The sequence below is a fragment of the Macrobrachium nipponense genome, chromosome 18, assembly GCF_015104395.2.
Source record: "Macrobrachium nipponense isolate FS-2020 chromosome 18, ASM1510439v2, whole genome shotgun sequence".
Taxonomy (NCBI): Eukaryota; Metazoa; Arthropoda; class Malacostraca; order Decapoda; family Palaemonidae; genus Macrobrachium; species Macrobrachium nipponense.
The window spans coordinates 76201947-76222174 of NC_087211.1; the positions used below are offsets into that span (position 1 = coordinate 76201947).

The 20228-nt window shown below is 35.9% G+C and overlaps 1 protein-coding gene across 3 annotated transcripts in view; it reads right to left on the reverse strand.

Moving 5' to 3' along the window:
• Window positions 1-1670: 1670 nt before the first annotated feature.
• Window positions 1671-20228, reverse strand: part of LOC135197211 (PIH1 domain-containing protein 1-like) — a 68447-nt gene continuing 49889 nt past the window's right edge. For all 3 annotated transcript variants that reach the window (XM_064224265.1, XM_064224266.1, XM_064224267.1), the window contains 5 exons: window positions 17120-17305; window positions 11858-12004; window positions 5530-5816; window positions 2319-2456; window positions 1671-1851 (listed from right to left, as the gene is read on the reverse strand). In XM_064224265.1, coding sequence (XP_064080335.1) covers window positions 1816-1851; window positions 2319-2456; window positions 5530-5816; window positions 11858-12004; window positions 17120-17305 — 794 coding nt within the window. In that variant the 3' untranslated portion in view covers window positions 1671-1815. The remainder of the gene's footprint in view (window positions 1852-2318; window positions 2457-5529; window positions 5817-11857; window positions 12005-17119; window positions 17306-20228) is intronic.

The window sequence follows — 20228 nt, forward strand, 5'->3', positions numbered from 1 at the left end:
GAGTCAGATACCTGTTAGAACAAAGATCAAATTTTAAAAAGTAATTTGTATTTTTCATAGGATATAAACTTATGTGTTCATAGGGAGGTTTACCCCCTCTACTGATCCTCATGATTCTGATCTCTCCCAGTCTGATTCACAAAATGGAAAAGCAATCTCAGCTCAGTTTATGAGTGGTTCCAAGGCCTGACCAAAATGTTTTTGTTTTTCTTTTCAAGACAATGACCGACACTGTGCACCTTGTGCTAAGTACTCCATCAATGTTTGGCCTTCTATATTCAATTCAATTCAATCAATCTATAACAGAGTACTCCATCTATGTTTGGCCTTTGGCATAACTTCAATATTCAGTTCAATTCAATCCATCAATGACAGTGCAGGTTTCATTATTCTATGAAAAATACAAATTACTTTTTAAATTTTGGTATTTTCAAGTGAATTGAAATAAATTGTAAAAAATTTATATATTTAACAAGATTTTATGTTGCCTGGATTGTATGGTTTAGTGGTTTCTTCCCAGCAACCTGAAAGCTTATGTTTCTTTTCCTGTCTGCTTTCAATTCCATCCTTGGGGATTTCCCTTCCTTCCATATTTTTGTTTCCTTTTTTTTCATCTGGGATTAGGGTAGATAAGGGCACTTGGTTGTTCACTCCATTGGCTTTCACATCTGTATTTTAAATAAGTCCTTTTGGTGATGTACAACCAGTTTTGATGAGAATCAGTGAATGAAACTTCTAACAGAATGCATCATCAAAAGTATCATTTTACCAAACTGTACCAAGCAGCCACTACATAGGCAGTCAAAACTGTCACATTAAAAATATTTTGTTAATCATACTGACATGTCTATAAGGGAAATTTACAATTTCTTTTTCTCTAACCTTTTATATTAGACTTTCCATTCTGCATGCATGGGTACCTCCTGGTGGAAAATGCAAGTTGCAAATGTTTATGAAGATGGTGTTATATGCACACAAATATGCATGCTTTACATTTTTCTATAATTTTGGTTGCTAGTCAAGTTTAATAGGATTAGGTTATAAGATGCTATTGAAATGGAATAGAGGCCTAAACTGGGACCTATGAGGTCATTCAGTGCTAGAAAGGAAATTCAGAGAAGGTAGGTTTGAAACTTGTAATAAGAGGAAAACTTCACAGTTGCACTATGAAATAATTGTTACAAGAGGTTGGACAGTGAAATAAAAGATATGAATGGAGGTAGAGTAAAAGAAATGAAAGGGGTTGCAGCTAGGGAGCGAAGGGACGCTGCTTAAAAAAAACCTTCAGTAATGCCTACAGTGCATCCTATGAATTGCACTTACAGCACTACCCCCTCTACAGGGTTTAAGGGGCTAAGAAAAATACATAATTTGCACCTACTGTGCAGAAAGAAACTTCTTGCTATCACTGAGTGTCTTACTTCATTAGGCTTGCCAACCAACAATACTGTGCAACCATGCTATACAATATCAAAAACTGGCATGCTAGTAAAAAGAAAAGAAAAAATAACAAATTAGTTGTCCAGTTTCTCCTTCCATAAATATCCAACAGGGAATGAAAACCAGTCCTTCAATTTTGTTTTACGGATAAATACTTTACTCTTGCACTTTTTTTTGTGTGGTATTTTTATCAAAGGTGACATGTAGAGGTTATATACAAATTATAACACTTAAACAATTATATATTTAATTATATCTTACCTATATTCATTCAGAATTGTTACATTAATAGTGCAGTGTTTCCATGTTGAGGAGGGTATGAAAATTTTCCATGTTGAGGGGGTTAATGAAAATTCCATTTTAATAACAACGTGCTCATGATGAAAGGACTGGTACTCTGATGATCAGGACCTAAAAGTGGATGACAAAAGTTAAGTGAAAAAACCGATGTACTCGCTGAACTAGTAAACTGCTAAAATTAAAATTGAGTTACAAAATATAAGGGAACTACTTGATATATGTTTCTACTCCCAAGGCCATCTTTAACATTTAGTCTCACTTTTCTTATTAAGACCTAGCAATCAGTAAGAAATATCAGAAATTAAATGAAAAACCTAACATTCATAAGCAATAATGCTGAGCATTAGCACTGAAACTGACAATGAAAGCCATGATTAAGTTATAAAGCCATGATTAAGTTATAAAGTAAATAGAAACAAAAGATTGCTTATGAATTCTTCCAATTTTATTAGCCATGTCTTTATTCCACTCGCTGCTCATCAAGTTTTTAAGGATTACTATTTTTGGATTATGATTATTAATTGAATAAATAATGTATCTCAGATAATTCACATTTTATACTGAAATAAATAACATACCTTTGTGGATGTGATGAAATAAGCATCTGCACTCTCATTATCCATCTTATGGGGAACAAATACATCAAAAAAACTTTTACGAGTCTCTACTACAAGCCTGTCTTCTCCAACAGCAACATCAATGTCCTGTCCACTAATCTGGAATTTTATTCATAAAATAGTATAAATAATGTCATTGATAAAAAAAAATTGCAAAAAGTGTTCACTAAGTTCCTTACTAAAGACTGATAAAATTGCAGGCTCCCTAATAGTAATAATGCTGTAAAACTCCAGAGCAGTACGAAACATCCAGCAGTTGTGCAATGTTGAAAAATTGCTTGCATAACAAAACATTATTCATTAGTAGCATGCAGTATTAGACACCTTAGGAGTGTGTTTTTGCCCCACGCTGCATGGGTTTAATTTTAACTTTTCTGTGTGTGCTCTATCCTAGCTATTCTTCCTTCCTCTTCCTCCTCTTGCTTTTACCCATTATTTAGGAACAAATCCCTCAGGCCAGACTGACATATGTCTCAAATTTTTTTTTGTGATATGATATGACTATACATAATGAAGATAATAAATGAACATGCATTCTTATGAAGAAAGCTTTAAGGGAACTTAATTTTGTTTCATTCAGCTACATGGCCTATTCAATATGGTGAAAGCTTAGACATTTTTATCAAAAACACATGAAAGGGATTATCCCACCACAAACCACCACATTGCATCACCTAACATTTCAGAGCCGGACAAACTTTGGCTTAAAATCAAGAAATCAAAATTAAAATCATACAAGGATAGAATTTAATCAATTTACAAGAATTTTTTTCGTAATTTTGTGATAACTGATGTAATTTGGCTTGTTTTCAATATCTTATTATTAGTAACACAATTAAAAATTAAAAAAAAGTGCTTCTAATATGTCAGCAAATACAGTAAATGCCTCTATTCTTTCCAATGCTCCGGCTCCTCCATTGTTCCCAGAGACTGGAAAAGTGGGAACAATTACAAGCCAAGTGCTGAAGAGATGACAACCTCCCTCAACTAGCAAGGCAACAGGCCCCAAGACCTCCGGGCCCATGGCCTGAGCTGTTGAATAATCCACAAGGAAATCACCATGAAGAAATGATGTGATATAACAACTGAACTAGAAGAAAAGACTGCAATGAATACACAGGTAGGGAGGGCAGGTTAACGGATGATACAAACGCAGAAGCAATAGAAGCCACATATAAAAAGACTGTCAAATTCCTTCCAGGGATAACTGGGAAGCCCTTGGACAAAGACAAATGTAAAGGTGAAAAGTCATCCACAGAGGAGACAGTTAGGATCAGCTTGAGTGAAGGTGTGCACCAAAGACAAGAAGTAGCAGGGAGAGGATGAATGACAGAAGATGATGGATTATCTGACAAAACATGCAACTTGACACTGGGTAGTGATGTGGTGAACCAAACCTGATGACTCTCTAAAAGAGGAAGAATGCCACTTGTAAAGGAAAATTACAGCTCCTTAGGTCAATGCTTACACACTTCACAAGCTGGGCATACAAACCTCACTCCTACATAAAGAAGGCTGCAAGTGGGAGTCCTTTCCCAAGATTGACATGAACATGCTGTAGGCTTACCACTTATGCCAATACAATTAGAATTAGGGAAAGTAAAAACACACAAAAGCTGGAAAAAATTGAGGTGAACCAAAGGTAGCTGATAATGAGGCAAAGGGAAGAAGGGAGTACCATATATGGCCTAGCTAAATATAACCAAGTAAACAATTAAAACACACTGGTAGGCAAAACAAGGGGAAAATTACACTAACAGTTCCAAATTAGAGGAAGCAAATCTCAATTTCTCAAATGGCAAGGTAAAGTTAGGGGAGTAGTACTTGTGTAAAAACACACTCTTGTCACTGAAAAACTATGAATAAAAATACTGTTTAAATGAAATAATAAAAAATGCAGTAGACTACTCATAGGGATGCTTGGCACCACAAAGGTTACTAGCAGAAAGGTAACACACAAAAAACTACTGTCATATTAAATACTGGCTGAAAATGGATGAAAACTAACAAGAAGTAAAATTATCAAAGACTTTTCTAAATGTCACAGAGTTACTGAGCAATTTTGGAGAAAGGCAGTATATCCACACTTGGATGAGGTAAAGTGCATCCTTGACTTATAGTGATTTGATCTTACAGCACCTTTTCAGCACTGTAACTTGATGTATCAAGTTCATGGCACTAACAGCAAAAATAGACATAAAGTCAACAGCACTAACTTGATGCAACATCAAGTTACAGCCTTGAAAGTGCTGTTAAATTGCTGCTAGCAGCAAAAAACTCAATTATGGCATAAATCAACTTATAGTGTGGCGCTTAAACAGATCCACCGCCATAAGTTGAGGATGCACTGTACACAGAAAAATGAGGACAGCAGCTACTATATGTCCCACCAAGACTAAGGAGTTAGTGAGTTATTCTCTTTGAGGTCCTTTGTTTCATGCTAATGGATGTGTTCTGCACAGGTGAAGTGAAGACATTAATGAGTAATGGGTTTGTGATAACTATAAATCTGAATTTCTATAATTAAAAGAACATAAGATTATATCTTTAATGAAGAGTAATGGCAAATATATAAGGGTATGATATAGTATTAGCAAATAGGAAAACAAGCATAAAAATTTTAACGCAGCATCATATATCAGGATAATTTTAAGCGATAACATACAGTACTCCCACAGTTTTATGTGGGAATAGGTTCCAGAACCTATTGCGGAAATGTAAAAATCCCCTCTAAAAATGCTTATAACTGCCTATCTTGAAATTACAAATACCAAATGTATACTTAAAGTATCATCCTACATCAAATATACCTTAAATTATTACCCTATTGCTACTGTATTAATCTTTGAAATTATATTATTAATATAAAGTTAATCCATTTCTCTTTACTGCAACTGACAACAACAAAAATTTGTTTTTTGTCTTCCAAGGATGTACTATACATATGCATTTTTGAAACACTATGACAAACACACACAAGCAGTGTGCATACAAAAATCTGCAACAAAATGAAAAGTTTGCATAAAAATGGGGGAGGGGGGACGGCCGGTGGCACTGTAGTACATTTAGAAATAAACAATGAGTCTGAATTAGCATAATGATAGTTATGAATAGTGTTAATAAAAGTGCTTTATACAGCAATTAAAATATCAAAAGATGCTAGAGTACTTACCATTTCTGGCAATTCAACTTTAGCTTGCAATGTTGTTATTTCCTCAAAACCTATCTTTTCCAACACAAACTTTGGTTTTACTTTTTGTATCTTTTTGGACGACACTTCACTAATAAGAGGCTTATTCGTTGCTGGCGAGGTCTCAGACTTTGCTTTGGAAGGGCCTGGTAAATCTTTTGTTTCCCAGTGTCGCACTTTGCTCAGTTCCTGGACAAGTGGCATAGTTGTACGTACAGCTTGTTCAGGCATGGTGCCATGATATTTTTTATTCTTTAAGACTGTCCATCCTGAAAGCAAAGCAAAAACTAGTGTAAAAAAAAATATATAGATGAGTCACTCTGTAGCAATTTTCAAGTATATAAGATTCTGAAATTTATGTATTTATTACTGTTCCATAAAGCTGGAAGTAAATTAACTATTTATGAAGACGTAATTCAAGGTAAGGTGTGTGTGTGTGTGTGTGTGTGTGTGTCGGGGGGGGGGGGGGGGGGAGATTGTTATATTTATGGTAATCTTGCAGTTGCATATGAGACATATATGACAAAGGTAATTCCTATTCAACTTTGATTGAATATCACAACTGCAGTAAGTGGAATGGAATATAAAATTTACACCAATCACTAGGACCTATGAGGTTATTCTGCACTGACAGGTAAGTTGAGAGTATAAAAGTTTTAAAGGTGTACTAGTAGGGAAAAAACCTTGCAATTGCACTGAGATAATTGTTGGGAGGGTTGAAAGTAAGATGAAAGAAAGATAATATGAATTGGAATACAGTGAAAGAAAGAAGGAAGTTGCAGCTGGGAGCCGAAGGAACGCTGCAATAATTAATGCCTATGCTGCACATGAGAGGTGCACTGAGAGCACTACCCATTATGGGGCAAACAGTAAACAAGGGTTCTTTGTAATGCCCCACCTCAAGCCACACTTGTATTGCTTTAGCCTTTTAGTTTTCTACAGTTTCCTTTGGCTTTTTATCATATGGCTGTTGAAGTGGTACAGCTGCTTATGGTATTTTTAACTGTTTAAGGATTATGATAATCAACTTTTTCTTAAGTCGCTTTTTACTCTAACATGAGAAAGATCCTATGACCCAGTCCAAATGGTTTGAAATATGACTTAGTGTTCTAATTAAACTCCTTGACAAAAACAACAATGACGACTTTAATAATAATAATAATGATAATACAGTCGACCACTGCTATTGTTAAAGGAGATGTACTCAATGGAAATTTAAAAATAGATACCTAAGGGAATGCAACATAAATGATGAAAATGTGAAGTTAATGGACCAGGTTCAAGTGAATCTCTAAAAGTGCATCAAACTTTGCATCACAAATACAGGGGGTCCTCGAGTTACGATGTTGATCCGTTCTTACGATGCGTCGTAACACGATTTTCAGCGTAAGTCGGAACATTGAAAAATACCACATGATTTAATGTAAATACCTATCAATAACAACGAGAGAACAATTCCTTACCTTTATTAGTTTGATTGGCTTGCACACTGGAGAGGAAGCTGCGGTGCTGGAGAGACTGGGGGAGGTTAGTGAAGAGAAAAAGAACCTCAGAAAGTTAGCTGGAGATGCTGAGGCAGGGTGATTCAATTATTAAAACACCAACTACGCTGCTTAGTTATCACTGTCGCCTTTCATAAGGAGCAGATCCTTTCACATGTCAAAGAATGCGCTCTTTATCTTTGATAATGGTAGCACGGTCAACGGCTAAAAGGCCAAGCGAGAGCGGCCAATGTTTGGTTGGCGTTCTCCCTTCTCAAGACGCTTTATAATGTCCACTTTAAATTTCCAGGTGATGCTTTTTCTTTCTTCCTATGGCACTACATCAAGAAGAGTCCGCCTTGCGCTTGGGAGCCATAACAAGAGCAAAAAGTTACAAACGATACAACACGAGGGAAGAAGAAGAGGCAGTGTAAACAACAAAATGGCGTATGGGCGAGAAGTGAGCGTAGCGAAGCGAACGCCGTCCCTCTCCCCCCCACAAAGCTATTCTTCGCCGTGGCCCGGAACTAGTTCGCGTTTGTTTAATGTTGCTTTACGACGCTAAAACCCGCGTAAGACGGAACGACGCAAAATATTATTTTTTATATTTTTATGGGGGCGCGTTCGTAACCACGAAACATCGTAAGTCGAGACCAGCGTAACCCGAGGACTTACTGTAGTGGAAATTACACTGAAGAAGTTATTCATTAATATTTCAATTGAATAAAATGTTCACATTTTTTAAACTGTAAATATGCATGTCCAAACTTTATGGACACCCTGTACAACAAGTTACTGTAACATAAAGTACACATGGAGAATGGTAAAATTTAATTAAAACCTTTAAATACTTACTTATTTTATTCAGTTCACTGAAAATGCTCACATGTGAATTTATAGTTTCTCTGAATCATAGTAGTGATCTTGACCTCATTTTCCTTACAGTTAAAAAAAAAAAAGTAAATTTTTTAAGGTAACCAAAACCTTTCTCATTCCACTTAGGGAAAATACCTAGAAAAGTAATAAATTTATATTGGGTAGATTCAATTTTTGTTCGAAAACTTTCTTTTTCTATTTAAAAACTTTCTGTAACTGTACTTCATTTTGAAGAAATAAAAAACTTCCTTTAAAAATAGACCTGTGTTCAGAATAGCATCAATTGTTTTTGGAAGGCGATAAAAGTTCATCATTACTGATTATATCAAAAAGCTAAGTATAATTTTATTTATTTCCTCTTAGTTCTTTAATTTACAAGAATGAATTTTGCAGAAACTTGCTTGCAAAGTTAATCCTTTCATATTTTGGCCACTGGCCAACATCTCTGTGCTGACTGCACCTCACTTTAGCACTTGTTTATTGTTACAGTGGTACCTCGAGATACGAAGGCTCAACTTACGAAAAACTCGAGATACGAAAGCAAATACAAAAATTTTTGCAGCTCTATATACGAAAATTATTCAAGACATGAAAGGTTGTTGCTGTAAAGTCCGAGATTCGCCTGGACCACCGATAACAATTTTAAAACTCGCGCGCCGCCAACTGAGTAGACTCGCCACCATCCTCCCGCTCTCCCATTGGTTCCTGATGCTAGTCACTGCCATGAGATCCTTCTCTCCTATTGGTCAGCATCCCTCCCATGATGCATCTACGTAGCGGCGTGCTTCTTCGGTCACTTCACGGCATCATCGGTATTGTACGCACGCGGTATTCGTTTGTTCTAACGATTTCGTTTATTAACGTAAATTCGTTAGTGATTTCGTTGTATAGGAAGTCCCCGGGTTACAACAAGGGTTCCGTTCTTGAGATGCGTCGTAAGCCGGAACATCGTCAAAAATCCTAAGAAAACCTTACTTTTAATGCTTTGGGTGCATTGAAAACTAGGAAAACTGCATTCTTATAGCATTTTTCATAAAAAAAAAAACCTTCAAATATTGATTATTTTGCATTTTTGGTGTCATATTTCATCTGCCAGATGAGCGTTGTAGGTGTCGTAACCCTGGAAATAATGCCTGATGAATATAATTGAAAAGCGTCGTAACCTCGGAACATCATAAGTCGAGACCGTCGTAACCCGAGGACTGCCTGTAGTATACTTTATCGTGTTGTGTGAGAACTTTACTACATACGTATATGTACTACATAACATAATTACGTACAGTATATACGTAGTCATGGGTCCCAAGAAAGTTGAAATTCATGGAAAGAAGAGGATGCTCTCTTTGGACATGAAGATGGAGATCATTAAAAAATATGAAGCTGGTATGCTATTGAGTGTGATCAATAAGGAATATGGCCAAAATCCGTCAAAGATAGGCACCATCCTCAAGCAGAAGGATGTCATCAAAGCAGCTACACCTTCCAAAGGCCTGATTATTTTGTCCAGCAAGAGGACCCACGTGCACGATGAAATGGAAAGGCTTCTTCTTGTCTGGATAAAAGACAAAGAAATCGCTGGCGATACGATAACCGAGATGGCAATCTGCCACATGGCTAGCGCTATTTACAGCGATTTGATTGCCCAGGCCGAAGACGACGGAGGAGAAGGGACATCAACGCATGGGGAGGCGGCCAGCTCGGACACGAAAGCGGCCGAAGCCTTTATTAAGATGTTCGACGAGATGACGACCAAGGAAGGCTACAGTTCTCAGCAAGTCTTCAACTGTGATGAGACTGGCCTTTTTTGGGAAAAAATGCCTTGTCGGATGTACATCACGCAGGAAGAGAAGAAGCTACCTGGGGCATAAGCCTATGAAAGACAGGCTTATGCTCGCACTTTGTTCCAATGCCAGTGGGGATTGCAAGGTGAAGCCCCTACTTGTCTATCATACCAAGACTCCTCGAGCCTTCAAGGCCCACAAAGTGCTTAAGGAGAAGCTTCCAGTGATGTGGAGGGCTAATGCGAAAGTCTGGGTAACGAGGCTTCTGTTCACGAGTGGGTAAATCTGTGTTTCAGCCCAACAGTGAAGAAATTCTTGGAAGAGAAGCGCCTCCCTCTGAAACTGGTGTTGGACAATGCCCCTGCTCACCCTCCTGGCCTCGAGGAAGATATCCTAGCGGAGTATTCCTTCATCAAGGTTCTTTATCTTCTGCCTAACACCACCCCTCTCCTCCAACCCATGGACCAGCAAGTGATATCGAACTTTAAGAAGCTGTATACAAAACATCTTTTCAAGAGATGTTTCGACATCACTGATACCACAAACCTCACCTTGCGTGAATTTTGGAAGGAGCATTTCGATGTTGTCATATGCATCTGACTCATCGATCAAGCTTGGCAGGAGGTTTCGAGGTGAACCTTGAATTCCTCATGGAGGAAACTCTAGCCTGATGCTGTATCCGCCCGATACTTCGAGGGATTCAACGTGGGCGAAGCTGGTGCTGCAGATTCAGGAACAGTTGACGATCATGAAACTGTTTTGCAACAAGATCTTGACGAGATCGTTGCACTTGGCAAGTCCATGGGGCTGGTCGTCGACGAGGACGATATCAATGACCTTCTCGAGGAGCACCAAGAGGGGCTTACAACAAATGACCTGAAGGAGTTGGAGGCCATGCAACATAACGTCGTTCAAGAGGAGTTCTCTAGCAGCGGTGAGGAGGAGGACGATGACTCTATGACAACGGCAGAAATTAAGGATGCTCTAGCTGTTTTTCATAAGGTGCAATCATTCGTAGAAAAGAGACACCCCGAAAAGGCTTACACAGGTCGTATGCTTGCACAGTTTGATGACGTTTCCCTGAATTGTTTCGGGAACATTGTCAAAAGCAGGCAGAAGCAATCTTCCTTGGATAGTTATTTTTTAAAGAGGCCTTTAGTAGGAGTAGTAAGCAAAAAGGAAGAACCAAGTGATACTAAGAAAAAACAGAAAGTTGAAAGTGGTGAAGAAGTTGAAATTTTGTATATATATAAAAAAAACTTGAAGTATAAAAAAGTAAAATAAAAAATGTATATAAAATAAAAAAAAGACAATTTTTTTTTTTAATTTTAAGTTTTTTGTAAGGTTAAGTGTTACAGTTTTGTTAATGTGTTTCGTAAAGTTTAGTTTATGTTTTCCCTACATTTTTTTATGTGTTTTGTAAAGTTAAGTGTACGTACGTATCTGCTGTTTGTCCTCCTCCTCTGTCGCCCCTTTCGGAGATAGCCTCACTCGAAAGGTACGCTTCCACATTTTAGTACGTACAGTATTTCTTGTATACCATGTACACTAATACACTTTATTTATAGGTACTACGTAGTACATATTAAGATAGGTATTGAATGGTCCAAATTGTTGTACTATTTCATTGTTTATAGGTCACTTTTGCTTTATTATGAAATTTACTGGGGTGCTTTTGGAGGGCTTGGAACGGATTAGCCATTTTACATGTAAAATGCGGTCCAAGATATGAAAAGCTCATGATACAAAGGCCGCCTCGGAACGGATTAATTTTGTATCGAGGTACCACTGTATTTCACTTTGAACAGTTATTGTAGTTATTTTTGGAAAAGCCTTCGCCATTAAAGCACAAAATATTTTGAATGAAGTTTTACATTTTTCCACAATGACGTAAATTTATATCAATGGAATCTGTAAGGGCTAATGGCTACAGTATAGCACCGAATTTGTTTTTTTCCAGTACGTACATTCATGTCTGTTTATTAAGGAGAAAAGTGCATTACTAAAACTTCCGAAATATGCCAAAGGAGTTTGGTGTAAGTAGCACTAGTCACAACAAACTCTCATATGAATTGGGTGATTGATAATGGGATATCGTCATTTTCTAGTTGCACAGCTTACCATTTTTAAATACAGTAATGAAATTGCATTTCTCCAGTTGGCACAACTTACCATTTTTATCCAATCTGAGACTGTACTTCTCTTCTATGCCTTCCAAAGTAGCTACCATGAAGAAGTTATTAAAAAGGGGGTTGTTTGTCATCTTTGAGAAAAACTCTGGGCTGATAACAACATCGTAGGCTACACATGACTCGCCAGCTGTTAATGGAAGGAGAATTTACAAAGGGAATTACTGTACACTACTAAAGAACTTCTAACATTGTGCAATATGAAAGTAAGTTTCCTCATTACATACATTAAAAAGCATAGGAAATTACTATGAAGAAAGGTAACTGAACTTAAGGCATATTAATTTTAACTATGAATTAAGCTGTCTGTATTTGCAATGACAAAAGTCCCTGCCTTTCCACTGATTTGCTAAATCACCTATCCAGCTTCTTTCTGATGGATAGGTTATTATTTAGTATCCAACTACTACTATTATCATGAACATACTGTAATTTAACCAAACTTAGTCTGGACATCTCCATTTTGGAATCTTCATCACCAAAAAAGAATTTTGACATAGTACATTTAGTTTGCACTAGAAGATGAGAGAAAAACTTTTAATAGTTATGAAAAACTTTCATCAATGGTGTCATTCGTTTGAAGATGTATGGTAAATACCATTTTGTTTATCATTACCAATGGGCAGTAGTCAGGTTAGTATGAAAATAATTTACATTTAATGACGCAAAATAACAATACGTACTAGTTTGATGGTGGTCCTCTGGTGCTAATGCAATCAACAAAAATATTTAGCATGACAAAATTCATTACTGTAAGCAACTTGAAAAATGTTAACACCAATAAGAATTAATTACTTGTTGATGGTCTTAGTTGGCAACAACACAACCATACACTACTATAAAACTGAAAACATGATCGCTTACAAGGTTTAGAAATCTGGCTTGACACTGAAGACTCTTTTTTATTATTTTACATAGCAATGGCAATGGGACAGTAAGAATGTTAAGAATGAACCATCAAGGAACGATAGTTCTTTCTGCCTCTTACAGGAAGGTTGATTATAAGAATCAAGAGAAACAGAAGCACGGAGGGAATTCCACAGCTTTGACAAACACTTGCTAACGAGTCAAAGGTACTACAAACATAAATTCCAAAACTGGATAAAAGAGGACAAGAGCAGTGTCATCAGCCATGTTCTACAAAATGTTATTTATTAAAAACAACAACAACCTTGATGTGCATTATTATTACTGTATATTAGATTTCCAATAATGTAAAAAATTTACGTTATTATAAGACAGTCTAGATGGTAAAACCTGGTCCTAGGGACATTATATACTGTCCCAAAGCTGGGACCAAGGAACCTGTAGTGAGAAAGGTCTGACACTGTCTGGATGATGGTAAGTCTTAACAAGTTCATCACCCATAGTGTATCATTGTTACAAAAATATAAAAATTACTGTACAGTACAGTAGTATATGAATAATGTGTTTCATTAAAAAGATATTACAGTGGAACCCCAGTATTCACGTTCTCCGGACTCGCTGACTCACACATTCGTGGATTTCTCTCTGCAACATTCCCCCTATTATTCATGGGAAATTCGCCTATGAGAAATATCCACAAATTCCTGCTTTATTTTTGGTTATTAATTTCATCATAAAATGCACTTTTTGTGATCAAACTATTAAAAAACCAGGTATAAACATTTTTAGTAGGTTTTTCTTGAGTTTGAATAAAAAAAAAAAAAAAAAAAGGCTGTCTTAAGCACTTTCATAGGGGTTCCAACAATTCGCAGGGGGTCTGGTACGCATTCCCCACGAATACGAGGGGACCACTGTATTAGTAAAACCATTCTACAAAAAAATGACTGAGATACAGGTACAGTATAAGAGAGACATAAACATAATAAGATATTCTATGGGTAGTAAACTGTTTAGAGTGTCTGCGCCAAAGGCATCTTTATTCTCCATGGGATCAGGCAAATTTACCGACAACAATTCATCAAAACACTCAATTCATCGAATATACAACTCAACGAAACGATAATCATGGTAACGCTCTAGTTAATTGCTGCAGCAATAAATAACCAAATTAGGTTTGATTACTAAGCAGGTGGGTAGGGTGAAGAATTAAGACCATGTTAGTACACTTGTTTTATAATTAGCCAATAATTAAGTATGAAACAATGGGAGCACTTAATCACCGAATTAGCTTGAGTTTCAAAGTAATACAATTGTATTTCCTTAATCCAGTTTATAGAATCTCCAGTTTATAGAATCGGAAAAAGGAAAGAAGCTGATTAGTGATGGCTATTTCTTTTATAAAGACAAACAGCAAGAAGATAAGGCATACTATTGGAAATATGATAAATATCACAAGACAATGACCTACTGACGACAAAATTGTAAAGGAAACGAATGAACAATATCATGTACGTGACACAGCACGAGGCCAAATCTTCTACAGAAACTCCTCATGCACCACTATCAAACGAACTTAAGAACTGCATTGATGCAGCTGCTTGTAACTTCCAAAAACACAAACATGAAAAGGACAATAAGAAGTAGGCTACCAGGTTTCACAGTGCCAAAGTGAATGACTTGTTCAAATGAATATACGAAAACATTTAGAGGAGATGAATTTTTAATGTTCGACTCTGGGCCAACTAAAATTCGCATATTAGTTTTTGCCAGTACACATAACACTTACCTTTTGGCAAAAAGTGACCATTGGTATGATGAAGGAATGCTTAAAACTGTTCCACTGTTATTCTATCAGGTACATACATTTCATGGAGTCTGGGGATATACGTATTGCAATTCCACTCGTCTATGCCTCGCTACCGGATAAGTCAGATACACATTTTTTGTCTCCTTACTCGATAACTCTTGGTTTTGAACCAGCAATGATAAAGGCATGCAAAAAAGAATTCCCAACTGTGTTGGTAAAAGGATGTTTCTTCCATTTTTATCAATGTGTCTTTCGTATCATGCAAGCTACTGGACTGAAAAGAAGATATGAAGCGGATGTAGATTTTACTCTAAATCTCCGTTATTTGCCGGCGTTAGTATATGTGCCTGTTAATACAATTGTCAATGGATTTGAATTACTATGCGATAAAGATATCTTGCCACGCAAAGCTGAAGCTGTAGGTTGTCCTGACAGAAGAAATCATCGGAGACCTCCAAAGTTGGAGCTCCAGAGGTGGAATGTTTACGAAAACATTTTCAATTCTTTACAGAAAACGACAGACAATTCGGTTGAAGGGTGGCATAAGACATTTAAAACACAGGTTACTGGCCACCACCCAAATATCTGGAAGTTTTCAACAGCTTGAAGAAGAACTAAAGTATAAAGATGTAAAAGTTGATCAACACTTGGCTGGCACTTCATCTCAACCACCAGAAAAGAAATGTGATTTTCCTGAACTAATAAAAAAAAAGTGTAGAAAGATATCCTTCATTAGTAACGTTGTTGATTATTTGCGGGCAATAGTCCATAGACTAGTTTTCCCGATTGTAAATGAACCAATTCACATTTTTTTAATACATCTTATTAATTATGTTTGTGATTTTTTTATATGTATGTGTGTGTGTATGTGTATATATGTGTATGGGTGTGTATACGTATATACATTGTATATATATATATATATATATATATATATATATATATATATATATATATTTGTGAGTTTCATGTTTTTCTTTGGGTTATTTCAAAATTCCTTTTTTATTATTTTTACGTTTCTTAACTACTTTGCTAATTACTGTACATATACAGTAGTTTCTGTTTTTTTGTTTACTGTTACTACCTCATTATTTTTCCAATTATCAAAGAATATATTATCTGTAACTACCTTATTAGGTATTGTTATTTTAGCTACTCATTTATGTTGTTTGTGGTCATTTGCTGTAGGTGTAGTTTCTGTATAGAATAACTGCCAAAAACAAAAGTACTTTTATTTTTCTAAATTCTCCAAAACTTCCTGTGGCTATTGTTATAGTTTTAAGTCTAGCTTAAACTAATTTGTCGTTTTTATTGGTTCTGTTGGTAAAGAATTTGAACCATTCTGAATAAATACTATTTCTTACACGAAAGATAAAAGTATGCTAAATAAAGGATCAAATATATTTATTTCAAATTAGAATACGGTTTTTCTTAATTATTGTCAGTGAATTGTGTATTCAATAAACTAAGCATATCGATGAATTGTCGGGAAATTCTGGTATACATCACAAGCAGGCTAGAGGCAAGAGAAGCTGGATGGCTCAAAGTGGGACTTCCTACAGAGTACCATCTATGCTGTAAAAGGACATTATGTACTGCCCCGATGGTCAGATCCAAAGTCTAAAGAGAGAAGATCTTGGGCACTTGAAAGGCAAGCAAAATGAAAGGATGGCCCAATTTAAATACCTGAAGACAACAGTATAGTCCTGACCCTTGGTTGGTATACTGAGGTAAGAATTTTGCTTAGTAGAAAATATATCAATATATGGATTATTATTGTAAAGTTATACTTATAGATTCCCACAAGGTTTACCAGATGGATTTGTTCTTGAATGAAGGATGAATACTGGAGTAAGATAAAGCTTAAAAAGTTGAACAGGCAAATGGATGGAAAGAATCCAAAATAAATACATGACACGTAAAGGGTAGAGAGCAGAGAGAAAGACGCAAGTAGCCACAGGTTATAATAGGCCCTGAGAATTAATATACTATATAATAAAATAAAACGCATATCTCTACTATTTGTATGTTCAATGGAAGTCTGCAAGTAACCTGTACCTTCCACACTTCAAACTGTTACTCTACACCAAAATCAGCCTCTCTCAAAACACTGGCCTTTTTAAGTACTAGTACACAAAACGAAGGCGCCTCTCAAATCACTGGCCTTTTTAAGTACTAGTACACAAAACGAAGGCACCTTGGTCTGAGCTTCAGAACAATATGTAATGTATTCCATAAGGTTGAGGCTTGCCATCTCAACCTCTTTTATATCACAATAATTTTTACTACATATTATATATAGGTACGTACTCTCGTCTTTGATTAAAGTACTAAAATTGATGCAATATGAGATGCCTACTTGAGATGTGAATAGTTCAGGCTCCAAGTAAACTTAATGTTACTAAAGTCTCAAACTTAACTAACAAAGGTCTACTGAAAGACTGTGATTGCTTTTCAGAAGAAGAAAAACAGAATTTCATTAAATGAATAGCCTACCGAACCTATGCATGGAATTCTGTTGTGTTAATGGATAATGAATAAACAGAAGTGAAGGAAAACTACCACGCTTACATTTGTCCTTTTCATGATGAGGTTGTCCTATAGACATGGGAACTCTGAAATCCGATGGCTCTTCGGACTCCAGGATGGAGATGAGCTCTTCGTCGGAGATGTCCTCTGGGGTCGGGATGGCATCCGAGGTGCAGACATTGATGAAAACCTTGTTTTTCTCTTCGTCTCTGGTTTTCACGCACAAACCTGTGGCAATGAGAAGTAAATGGGAGGCAATGGGATACAAATGAAATAAATATACGTTCGTAAATAATATCCCTCAATACTTTGATAGTCAGGCATGTGAATATAACACATGCACTGTCCACAATGTCATGCTATCCTAATAAGCTACGATCTTATTTTTATCAAAGTTTTTATCTTGGACGGCTTTCACAATATTCCAAGGTTTAAAAAAATAGACCAGAATTGATTAACAAATGCATAAATGCAGATAAACGGACCAACAAAAGTAAATAAAAATGTGGCTTGAACAAATGATTCTTTACAGGATTTGTACTGAGATATCTCAAATGATAAGACTTATCAATTTAACTTTCACATTACATTTCATTATCAGAGGATTGACGAGTGATTGACTGGTCCTATTATTTTGAAGCCTCGATGGCATAGCGACCACAAAGGTCAATGAAAATATCAATTACTAGTACATATATGTAAAATCACGTACAAATTCATAAAATATATACTATATACATACATATATATACACACATACATGCAGTATTTTTAAAAGACTTCACAACAAATCCCATCATTTGAGAGCTGATTTTGCATCTCAATCTTTATAGTATATAAACATATTAAAAATAACCTGAAAAAAGTTGCACAGGTTAAGTCTGCAGTCCAAAAATCTGCAAAAAAGCTGATGATACAAATGCAGAGAAAAAAAAAAAAAAGTCTGATTAGAAGACAATGGCCGTTACATGCTGATAATACACAAATGGTAGGCTTATCGCTGATGAGAGAGAGAGAGAGAGAGAGAGAGAGAGAGAGAGAGAGAGAGAGAGAGAGAGAGAGAGAGAGAGAGAGAGAGAGAGTAAATCAGTCTTATGTAAAAGAATGTTCATCTTATAAAAATCTTTCATTTAAAAGTAGTTTAAATTTTGGGGCATAGTTTTCTGTGGTCCACAGATTTTTTTTACTGTTACGTTGTTCTTACAAATACTAATAATATCTACTGTTATTATTATTATAATTATATACTATTATTATTGAAAACGAAAGCAGTTTCCGCTGCACTCATCATATACAAGGCCTTCTCTACTTGCATTTTTTATCTTTGAATAATTTAAATAATTAACCTAAGGTTAATTATTAACCTGAGGTTTCGCTAAGATGGAATCTAACACGATCCACACACACACACACACACACACAATATGGAATTTGATTTCATTTTCAAATAATGCCGGCCTCTAAGAAGGGCTCCTGCCCTGATATGGTAATTGACCAACATATCAAACTCATTATATTTGATCTGAGTTTTCTTGTTTAGTGTTTTGTGACAATTAAGCACAGAGTTTTTACCCACAGACTAAAGTACTTGTGTCACACACTTAGGAATATCGAGTTCAGGGCAAAGGCCAAGCACTGGAACCTAGGAGGTCATTCAGCACTGGAAAGGAAACTGAGAGTAGGTAGGTGCGAAATGTGTAACAGGAGGAAAACCTCGCAGTTGGAATAAGAAATCGTTATTAGGAGAGGGTGGACAGCAAGATGGAATATAAAGAATATGAATGGAGATACAGTAAAAAGAACGAGAGGGGTTGAAGCTGGGGGCCGAAGGAACGCTTCAAACAACCTTAAGTAATGGCTAGTGTACTGCGTGAGGTGCACTGACGGCACTACCCGCTAAGGGGAATTAGTACTACTATTAGTGGTAGTCCTGGTTGCAGAACTATCTCTTACGAACTTTCACTACTTTTTTTTTATTAATCATGAAACATTACTTTTAGACTGAAATCTGGCGTCACAATAGCCACGGTCACCAGAACAGTTTATATAAAAAAGGTTAAATTCATTAGGTATCTGGTAAGATTACGTAATCATCAACAACAGTTACATCGTGGCTTGTACGAAACAAAGCTCAATAACATGGAAAATATGCCAATTACTTTTATATTTGTACGTGTTTAAGTTTTACTTGAAATGGAAATGTAGATGTATTTAAGTTTAAATTAAAAAAAAAAAAAAATTACAGATTCACCCCGTTACTGGGTTCCGAGGACGGACAATTTTGTTTGACTGCGAATGCATTTTCTCAACAACCAAAATACCACTTTACTATACATGCAGTCGATACTGTATCGATTATTTCTTTTTTTTTTTTCTACTGAGTGAAACGAAATATAGCCATATAACTCATTTAATATTGACGCCATCAGAAGTAAAACCTCTAAGACCTATCGGCCTAATCTTCGTTTTTAATACCGATTGTGCAAAAAGCATCGGCCGCCCCCACCCCCCGCGCGAGCACACACACATTTGTTCCTTGACAATGACTAAGGAAAGACGAAAGCGCTTAGATTTCTGCCTATCATTTTCCTGTGGTATTCGCTTATTTAATGAAGTCACATGCATTACTGTGATTTTTTAAACACACACACACACACACACATATATATATATATATACTATATATAGATATAGTATGTATGTTAGTATCATTATGATATTTAATAGATATTATATTATATATATTATATTAATATATAAATATATATCTTTCATCCAGAAGCTCAAAGATATGCCAGTGACCTACAAATTAGAAGGTCCAACTACTTAAACTGGGCTCGTTATCTATTGAAAAGTCCAGCCGATAACAGATAAGGCAGGCGGCTCTTAAGACTTTCGCAGCATACTAAACAATTGTGACACCTCAGTACTACAACTGCTTCAGTGTTGTTTTTATTATTATTATTATTTTTTTTTTTTTTTTTTTTTTTTTTTTTTTTTTTTTTTTTTTTTTTTTTTATTTTTTTTTTTTTTTTTTTTTTTTTTTTTTTTTTTTTTTTTTTTTTTTTTGCTCTATCACAGTCCTCCAATTCGACTGGGTGGTATTTATAGTGTGGGGTTCCGGGTTGCATCCTGCCTCCTTAGGAGTCCA